An 11,175-nucleotide genomic window follows, 5' to 3' on the forward strand; every position below is an offset into this window, starting at 1 on the left:
TTGTTTTTGTTTTTTTTACTGAATGATGGCTATGATACGTACATAAGTAAATTGTATACATAAAAGACAAGCAAACATGTCTCTGTATACTTTATAGCATTTCAAATTTATCATTGAGTGATAATTTATACTAGTCTTCTTACTGAGAGGAGTTTGTCGATGTCAGAATGATATATTCACACAATGTTAAACTCCATGTTTTGTTCCGACGGTTATATAATTAATCAATAATAACTTTTAACTGCTACATTGATCAACATATTTATCGCACACATAATTGGTTAGATTGTCAAAATAGAATGATTTTGTAACTCTCATGTTTATCTAAAGTAATGCATATTTCCTTGTGTATTTCCAGGAATCAGAAACAGTTGAAATTCAAGTTGGCTGTAACTGCACACAGTTTGCATGTGGTAAACATCAGCAGCAGTTTTTGTTTCGTATGGTGGCTGATAAGTGCCACTTTATGTTTTCGACCTACGGCCCAGCCAAGAAAACTAAATTAAATTAAATTAAATAAATAATTAAATAAATAAATAAATAAATAAAAACACATCAGTCTTAATGGCGGGAATCGCTGAACAGGGTCGTTGAACGAACACCTACTAAACAGCAAGGGCACGTTACAAATAGACGGAATGACACATATCTTCCATCATAGTTTCATTTTACATTAGAATTATATTTCATAAACACAACTTTCTATATGAACTATTGGTCTAGACTTTCACTATTTTAGATAATTCCAGATTTCAAATATGCTAGCTTTTGTGACGTTAATCTAAGTTCAAACTTTGGCAGCCGTCGATTTTATGGGATAATGTCCAGCAATCGTGCAACAGATTGTGCATTTTTCTGTATTTCAGTTTCAAAATCATCACTGACAAGTACCTGTACATACGTGGCTACGCAGAATTATTCAGGTCAAAATTCTTCAAATGCAACACAGACGTACATTATCAGGTTTGTATTATGTAGGCTTCCTGGGTGCTTTTTCACATGATATGCATTAAGTAAAAATAATCCACTATGTATGCGTTAAAATTTTGCGAGAAAGTCATCGATTTAAAAATGTTTGAAATATGACAGATTCCAATAGAGTAACTTCTGCTTAGCTCATTTTTTGTGTATGAAAACTTGGCCGTATAAATTCTTAACGGACATACCGTTAAGTTTGAATACCTTTACAGTTTATTCCACAAATTCAGATGCATTCTGCTTATTCATTTGCTGTAAGAAATATTACTGTTTCGCGTTATTAAAACAATCGATGATTCTTGTTTTCTGGTTGATGCAATATTCGTGGTAATAATTTAGTAGACAGACAAAGAATTTATAAAGTTTGTCTATCAAAGAAATTGTTTACCTTATAGAGACTTTTGTTACATATCCACGCTTATATATGGGTGCCCTTTCTAAGCAATACTTACAGAATGTTTACTAAATATGTACTCAACAGATTGGCGACTCCTGGTCAGATGGACAATGCAAACAATGCGCATGCGTGGAACGACTTGGAAGGGCAGAAATATCGTGCCAGGAAAAGATATGTCCTGTTTGTCAATTGGTATATAATACACAAACATCTCCTGCATATAACCAGCTTGACAATATTTCTTTCAGTAACAAATTGTAAACAAGTGCATCTGACATGTAATGCATCCTAAATGTTTGTCCACTTCTATAAATAAAATATTTCACTTCTTCTTACTCTATCAGTAAGACAATTAACATTTCTGATAATAAGGGATTATTTGCCCTTACTGAATTGTCGGGTATTAAGAAATTTAAGAAATTTAAAGAGAAATATACTTTGTTCGTTTCATTCCATATTGAAGTGAAGATTATAATATGTTTATGTTAATTTTCAGGGCTACAAAAGTGTTCGCCAAGCCGAGGAGTGCTGCGGGAAATGTGAGCAAACTGGATGTGTGATTAATGGAACTGTATACACGGTATGTACGCACATACAATGAATCAATAGATTAATATAAAATGGAGTTTTTCTCTTTCTTGCAACAATATGATACAAGTATCCAACTTTTGTCGAGACATGTGTGATGCAAAGTTCCCACAATAAATTAATGGTGATAATTAATGCTACGTTACTTATTTCTGTGATACCAATCGCCAAATTTTAAAGGGACAGACCTCCACATCGTACGAAAACAAAGAAAAACGTAAATTTTAAGATATCAGGAAATTATTGCTATATTTCTTAAAGGCTTTCAAACTTAGCTACTGACAGATTATATGTTATTGAAACACATGAGAAATAGTTGTCTTTAATATTTGTTTCCATTGATAATTGAAAAGCGTTTTTCACGGGGTACCAATAATAATAAATATTTCTCGTATAAATGGTCGTTAAGCATGGAAGGAAAGTGTTTATTGCCGATGCAGCCCAGGTTCGATTCCCTACTCTTTCTTTCTTGATTAAGCAGTTTTCAAAAATGTTCGGAAACGAAAATCCATCTTCTGATATTTATAATACGATCAAACTTCAATTTTAAAGAAAGATCATTTAAGGCCAAGGTGAGGTCAAATCCCTTTAACACAAAAATCCTTTATTGAACACTATGAAATATACGTTTAATTCTAACATTGATCACTTAAACTTTTATACGTTTTTCAGAATGGACAGGTTATTCCCTCCAGTGAAGCCTGTTACACCAGGAAGTGCGTTTACGACAGTACACTAGAGGCGTTTACCACGGTGGATAGGCAAGTGAAATGCCCAGCCCTCAATACGCTGCCCACTTGTTTTTCCGTAAGTTAATTTTCAACATGTTACAAATGAAATGGAATGATTTGATTATGTCCCGTGATATGTTATGTATGCCAATAACAGTGATTGCTCTTTTATGCTAAAATCATTTTAACATTTTTTGTAAGTATTGTATATAAATTCATAGAACTTACGTCACACTTTTCAGTTCTATTCTGTGCTTCTGTCGTTAACTGTCAATCAAGGTCTTTCAAATAATGAATGGTCCGGAATCGACCGTGAATTCGGATATAAGCTGTCATGTGTGGTCACGTGGCATCTCACTAGCGGCCGCCATTGTTCGAATCGACAGAAAAAATTCACCCGAAAATTTCTGTAGACTTTTCACGTACCAGTTTTGAATTTATTTTAAGATTACATATTTTCTAACTACAGTATCGGTAATAGTTTACATCTGAACGGTGTCACTGCCTATTCATTCTCGGCAAATTAAGCCCATGATCAATGAAAATGTATCTACTTTCAAGGGTTGAAAATGTAAATATTTGCATGCAGTGGAAACTTTGTTATGACAATGAAATAAAGCATTTAAAATAATGTATGGTGTGGCTTATTCAGATAGTTTCACTTAACTAGATATTATTTTTGTTCCAAGTGTTGTAAAATCTATATGGAATTGTACAATTTAACTTGAACTCTCAGAAAATGGGAACAATTTTACTCCAGTTTTCCAAATTTATTTACCACTTACAAATAAATACCGCATTTGCAATTTAGTTACCAAAAGTGGTAAAATCTAAACATTTCACTTTGAATTAGCCGAATTCGAAGCACTTTACTTGATGCACAACGATAAGAAATTGAATGAAACTGTTCAAATATATTTGAATATTTTACACATGAAAGCTTTTTCTAGATAAGTGAAAAGACCAACACTTCAAATATGATATACTTCTAAAAAGGGTAGTCCAAAAACATCTAAATCCATCTCTCTTGCCATTTTTGCTAGACCTTCAGTTTCTATATTTAATTGAACTTCAATCTTTGCTTCCGGATTACCAGATTTCAAATACTGCGGGTGGTAAGGTCCTTCTGTGAACTTGAGACCCTTTCTGACTGCATCTGCCCGTACCATTAATGCGCATGCTCCGACATAATCTATTCGAGCCTCTCGACCCTCCGATTTCAGATCCTTTAACCATATTCTGTATTGCGTGTCTCCTACTACTGTCTCTCGAAACGTGTTAAGATCATAATTTCGGACGTCGATAAAACGAGACAGGAACAGTTTCCGTTCAAACAGGCATGACGCCGCCATAACATCTTTGTCTGAATACAAAAACTGTTGTATAATATCTGGTCTGAACGAGATGACGTCACTGTCAATCCACAGAACCCAAGCCTCTTCCTCTAAACCATAATTAGATAAAAGGTTTCGCGCTTTCCCCATATGGCTTCTCCTGGAGATTTGATGTTTGGCGTCATGTCGAGATTTTCGTGTAGTTTTATTACCTTTGATTTTCATCGTGTAAATTGTGCATTTTCTAAATCCAAATTCATTTATCAGGCGATCACATACTCGCTTTGCTACAAAAACTGTATCGTCAGTGCTACCATCTTCACCAAAATGAACACTAATTAGATTATGGGGATAAGAAATAGTTGAAAGAAGATATCCAAATTGATCCAAGAAGTCTACAGCGTCTCTGACAGGAGATAAAATAACTACTTTCTCTGTGAAATTTTTGGCTTTCGGAATTTGAAGAAAACGCTCCGTTAAAGTATCATTTAGTCTAATTACATATAGAGAAGGCGATTTTATTTTGGGACTTTGCGGCAGGCAATGTAATATATGTCGCTCTCCCTTTTCTTCAGAAACTATTTCTATAAAACTATTGGCATACTCTCCAGATATACATTTATCTATTGCATATTTTGGTTTCAAAACTTCCTGTATCAAAACTTTTAGTACAAAAATACATATTGCACAGTATAGTATATATCTAAGCTTCAGCCGGCGTGTAGTCATCTCCCTTTGATCTAAATTCGCGGTAAATCTGAAAAGGAGACAGTGTTATAATACTAAATGTATTAAAATGTTTGTAATATATATGGAGTTTGGTATAAGATTTAAACACAATGGTACCTTCGTCTGGCTCACAGATCGAACTCTCGATGTATGCGCTCTATTTTCTATAAAAACCGGACGAGCTTTATATAAAAATGACGTAACTCAATTTTCACATTGTTTTAAGTTTATACTATTAACTATTATTCGAAATATACTTACAAATGGTCCTGTAGAAATTTAGCACTGTTCCTTGTTCAATAAATCAATTCTTGCATAATGCCAGTATATATTGATAGTGGTCACATTTTTTAAACAAAATTCTTAAATAATATTTAATGAAAACTCTTTGCGTTTAAACTGTCTATAATATTTACATAAAACTCCCTTGTTTTGTTATTTGAAATTGTTTAACAGATAATGAAAAAAGGATAATCGAAATTATCAGCAAAACAAATAGAAACCGAAAGTTTATACCTGTTAGAAATGCAGATACATGCACATGTATATGACTGTAGATGTAAACTTACTGATATATATCTATAAATATAATTATATTATGTATAAATATCAAACTGAATGTATAAAATCTCAAGTATACATGCGGGCTGATATTTTGTATGAAGTCAGCTCTATATAAAATTTCGGACATCGTATTTGCCTATACTAGTTAACTGAGCAAATGTTATATCTATAATTATTTTTATACCAAAAAAAAATCCCCAAAATTAATATTAATAAACTATTTGATATTTTTTTAATTACGTAATTTTTTTTCAAAAGGAAATGCTGGCTACAATTCATAGAAATTACATGGCATTTAAAAGAGGAAATATGACTCGATTTTTGTAGCATTCAAAAGGGAAGTGTACACAGAATTTTTCTAGCCGTTGCCTAGACTTTGAAAAGAAAATGTGGATATAATTTCAAATTTAAATTGGAAACTATTGCCTAGCATTTAAAAGGGAAATAGGAACAGATTTTGGTAGTCGTTTTCTAGTATTTGCAAAAAATATTAACAGAATTTGGAAGCGGTTGCATAGCAATTAAAACTGAAATATGGACAGGCTTGTGTTTCCGTTGCTTTGCATTTGACAAATAAATGTGGGAAAATTTTGGTCATAACAATTGTTCCAAAGTGCCTTCAGGGTCTTTCATACGCTACAACTTTGGAACCAGTATTGACAAAACCAAGCCCATACAGAAAGGCAGTATATATACACTTTTATAGTCTACCCTTCCACACGTGTGTAATACAGAGGAAGTCATGTTAACAATTCTTTATGCCTTCTATTTTGAACGTCTACGTTTCCTAGCATCTGATATGGCAAACAGCGGTAGGTTTAGATAGCCGATGTCTACCATTTGTAAAAAAAATGTGGAAAGACTTTTGTAGCCATTGTCTAGTATTTTAAAGGGAAATCTGGCCATTATAAAGCATATGACAAGGAAGTGTTGGCAGAAATCGGTAGCCGCTGCCTAGCCTTTGACAAAGCAATGCGATCAGTTTTTGATAGCCTTGCTATGCTTTTCTTTCTTCGGGGTAGCTGGCGGTGCATCTTAAATCATAGCTTGGTCTGTATTTGTGTTGCTTCGCTAACAGTCTTTGATTCAACAAATTTAATAGGAGGATTCTTAATGTTATGTTATGTTCCAATACCATTGAGATGATACATCATTCTAATGAATATCAAGAGTGCTGATGGCAGTTTTTAAGTTTTGAAAATACTTAGATTAGTTTTAATTAAGTTGGATACATACCTGTTTTAAAATTGCTACTTTAATTTGTTGAACGATTGTTTTAAAGCTTGATTGTTCCATCTCTACTATAAAAACACCGCTTGTTGCATCTCTACTATGAATGCTAATTAATGGCTAAAACTACTGTAGCGACGACTATGAAAGGTAGAATCCATTTGTTTCTTTCGCATTCGTCGTGACTACTAATTTAGCATTCCCAGAATATTACTACTCTTCATTTAAATATAATCATCGAGTTTTAAGGCTCACACACATTCAGTTGTAGAAGGACTATGTGCCGTGCTGTTATTACAGCAGAATTTGCCAGACGATATGTCAATATATCTGAATGTATGCAGAGTTTGGAGTATAAGTTTATACGTTTGAAATGACGTGTGAAGTAAAACAAGTTAAAAGCCGACAGAAATGAAAATTGTACAGGCTTAGGGTGACTGATCATGTTTATGGACAGTGGAAATGCATGCAACAGTGTATATGTTACCAGAGACATTAGCAGATACATGTAAATTCATACAGCGGTGTACAGGCAACCTCAACATTCAATGATACACTTTCAATTAACCCAACTGGGGTACTGTTCTTGTTTCATACTAAAGAACTAGAGACAAACTGACATGATTAAAATATTCGACAAGATAGTCAAATAAATCGTACTTAGAGGTCACTGTATTTGTTAAAACAGAAAAACAAATTCGCCTTAGTTATATAAATTTATTTTTTCGAATATATAGTATAAAACGTTAAACAAAGTGGTTTAATAAAGAATGTGACAAAAATAAGCGGACCAATTTGATCCTTTGTCCGCTCACCTGAATCAATGACAAATATTTTGATTAGAATTAAATCTGTTTAAGATTCATGAAGTTCGTTATAACTTCATATGGTAAATAAAGCTTAATATAGTGTACAAGAGAATTTAGTGTCAACCTAGTGACCAAACATTTCACATACATGGCACGGTCATCCAATGATATTCAAACATGTCCTAGATCATAGGGGAACAATAATTCTTAAGAGGCTGACGGCACATTGATTAGTGGCCAGTGTATTGTGTGCCAGTCTAACATATCAAGGGCACATAACCCGTAATAAATCAGTCGGTCATATCTGGCCATGAATGCGACCTGATCAAATGTTTAAAGAAATAAATATTGTCTACATTTTGTAAATGAGGTGAGGTCTAGTGAAGAAATTATGTCCGTAGATGTTTAAACAGTGAAATACACAACTATATGAAATAAATTAAGAGCACTTAACACTTAGTCTTGAAAAACAATACTTATTTTTTAGACTGAAAATCTCTTGTTATAACCATTATGTTTGAATACTCATAAACTTACAGTGATACGAAGGCACTATAGTGTAAAATAGTGGATCATTGCATTAATTTGATAAATTTAGACTACCTGACTCTAGATCTACTTATTCGATTTCGGTACATAATCGACATGAACAAGATTGTATTTATTCCATTCTGAATAAATATGATGAGAGCTGGTTGAATAAATAAAGTTGCTAGATTGTTAAAATAGTAATATAAACCATTTTCTGAAAAGAGCCACAACCGTTACCTTAATTTTAACATCGCAACATTCATCAAACTAGATCCATATTTTTGGGCTATATACATTCAATGTAAGTTTCATGAAGACCGACTGTTAAACGTGACCTCTTATGTGTTGACAATTTGAAAGTTACCAGCACTGACAAATTCAAGGGCATTAACTCTAGTATTAGAACTATCCTCAGTTAGCAAAATCGATCAATTTATTGTGTCTTTAAACATTCTTTCTAAGTTTCATAAAGATTGCTCAAGACGTTTGACTGATGATGTATAAAAATGTAAATACGGCATTAATTCTGGAGTTACAATCATTTAAGAACTTTTGCCCAGCACCGAATTTGTCCAAAATCTTATTGCTTTTCGACTGCTTATGGAGCGTTGCCTTTAACATGTTAACAGGCTGAACTATGTCACTTTTGACAAAATGAAGTTTTATGTTCTGTGCAATAGAAGCAGAATTGCCCGTTACCATACAAAAATGAGACAGTCTGTGTAAGAGGCATGACAATTGCTAAAACATGAGGTATCCAATATGTTAACACTGAAATGGTTGATGGACGATGACGGACAGTGAGATGTCACAATAGCCAACACTTGAACACCTTAGGCTCATGTGCGTCAACAGAAATTCGAGGAATTTAAGTATTAACACCAATACTAACAACATTATTCAACTAACTTTTGTCATGAAATGTAAAGCATATTGATCAAGGAAGTTATCCTATTGAAAACATAATGTCGCTAATTTTAGATTAAGGTAGTTCCTCATGTTTGATAAATCGTAAGTGATGGCGTAACGTCAGAATAAAGCCTGGATTCGGTGTACGGAAGTGAAAATCATTTTATGAATTTATGGCTAACTGTAAGTAATTTTTACAATGGCACTAATACTATCTTTCTAAATTTAAATGAGTCAAAATAATATCTTACAATTAGTTTGAACCGCGCGGTTCACATTAATCAGAGTTAAATATCTCGAAAACAAGTGCACGGACCTATGCATTATTTTACCATATTATAGAACATATATTTTATTTACAACTGTGAGAAGCTTCAATAAAATCTACATTGTAGAAAAATATTTATTCCCGAAAATGATATGAAAGTTGTGATTTTCCCATAAACTCCCATTATGAAAATTGGCATTAGGTCCAAATTTTTCAAATCAGTCCAGCGCAAAAAATCAAGTACACGACCTTATTTTTTGTATTTGATGAATTTTCCAAATATGTTATGAAGTTTTGAAAAATTGGGGATTAATCAAATTCTACATTGTAGAAAGGAAATTCGACTCAAACGTGCAGAACTATCTTAATCATGATACTTTATATTCCATCATGATACATGTATATTCCAGTAACAGTTGTTGTATAATTATGATAAAACAAATTACAGTTGCTTGATAAATATTGTTCAAAACATGAAAGTAACACTTTCACCTTGACCCTTTTCATGTTTTCATGTTTTGGCGGTTATTGTTTGTCAACAAAATCAAATTATCGAGCGTTTACTATATATGGAAACTTTACAATATACGTGTCTCTTTATTCACATTATTTCACGTTTACATACTTTTTTATTATTTAGAAAAAACATATATATTGGATAATTGTCTAGGTATGCTATTTAGATGCAAACACTTATTAACTGATTTCAATTTTTCCTTCAAAAATTAAACTGGAATTAATCAGTAGACACTTACATAACAACATGAAATTGCAAAAATAGTTTTACTAGTACAAAACAGAAGTTGTCTAACATATTTAAAATGCAGATAAAATAAAATGTGCATACGGGTATTGAAAACAGTATTCAACTTGAAAGAAATGTTGAACCTGGACATCTGAGTAAATAATACGCTATGTCCTGACGTCAAGCTTTTCATCAGCTAGTTAAGTGTTAATAATATCTTGTTCATTTGTAAAAAGTTATAGGATTAAAGTTAAAAGTTAACTTGGTCTATATTTTCATATATCATTGATTGAACCACATTTTTAATGAACTTGTAGAACTATTCGTTGAAGTTAATAGTCGCTTTAATAACGTTGCTGCCTCCTCCTAGTTTTACCCACACGGTCTCTGCTTTATTGCGTACAAAACACCAAAATCCCAAAACTTGTAATAGACATAAGATAATTTTCATTTGGAAATTTCTGTATTTAAAGTTTCAATGATGACGCAGACATTTCAGTCGTCAACGTTGTTTAATTAAACGCGAGACAGGTGTACGTTAGAATACGCAAATATTCTTGAATTGGACTTCTGCATTGATATTTTTTAACCTTAAGCCTGCTGACGGCAAGTAATTTTGCCTTTAAGACCAGTGCAGATCATGGTCCGCATACAGGCTGATCATGGTCTGCACTGTTCACAGTTCAGTCAGTACATTTTTAGTGAACACCCCTTTGAATAATAAGTGTAACTGAATGATGGACACGTCCGTTTCAGAAATTCAGCAGGGTATAGGTTAAGATACTAAAAACAAATGCATATAGATCTAACAAGTTATCTACGTTACGAATTGACGAGCTGCGGACATAATTTACACTGTTTTTATTTGTCCAGCAGCTCATTGTTTTCAATCAAAATGAAAATATCACACACACGCACGCACGCACTCAGTCTTTCAAATAGCTATAGCTTAAACTATTCTAAACAATGATAGGTGGACAGAAAATATAAAGGAACAATGTACTTAACATAATGAAAGCTTTACTTTAAGGTATGGTACGTTATGTGATGAGTGCAAGCAAACATCTAAGCAAGACTGAACAGTATAATGATCTTACATGCATCAATTTGCTGTGACTGTGACTTATAGTTCCTTAATGAGGGTGGCTGTAAACAGTTTTACTAACGGGTCACCCAAAGAACATTTCTGTTGAATTGTTTTAAAATCATAAGACTGGTTCTAAAAAAGATAGGGTTTAAAATTGTTGGTTTTACTTTTAACTCTAGCAGTAATGATAAAATATGAACACTCTTTGTTGACAATCATCCAAGGAAATATTCTGTGACAATATTTACGAAGTGTTCAGGAGGAGATGTCAATAA

General features: G+C 32.9%; 1 protein-coding gene across 1 annotated transcript; it reads right to left on the bottom strand.

Moving 5' to 3' along the window:
• Positions 1 to 3,459: 3,459 nt before the first annotated feature.
• LOC123532145 (uncharacterized) lies at positions 3,460 to 5,335 on the bottom strand. Its single transcript, XM_045313506.2, has 2 exons — positions 5,019 to 5,335; positions 3,460 to 4,785 (listed from the first exon to the last, which is right to left on the bottom strand). Exon 2 carries the CDS (start codon positions 4,755 to 4,757, stop codon positions 3,666 to 3,668), a length of 1,092 nt encoding a protein of 363 aa, XP_045169441.2. The 5' UTR covers positions 4,758 to 4,785; positions 5,019 to 5,335; the 3' UTR covers positions 3,460 to 3,665.
• Positions 5,336 to 11,175: the final 5,840 nt, after the last annotated feature.

Source organism: Mercenaria mercenaria, chromosome 11 (genome assembly GCF_021730395.1).
Source record: "Mercenaria mercenaria strain notata chromosome 11, MADL_Memer_1, whole genome shotgun sequence".
Classification (NCBI taxonomy): Eukaryota; Metazoa; Mollusca; class Bivalvia; order Venerida; family Veneridae; genus Mercenaria; species Mercenaria mercenaria.

Coding starts and splice junctions, on each gene's coding strand:
- LOC123532145 (XM_045313506.2), bottom strand. CDS start 4,757: ATGACTACACGCCGGCTGAAGCTTAGATATATACTATACTGTGCAATA.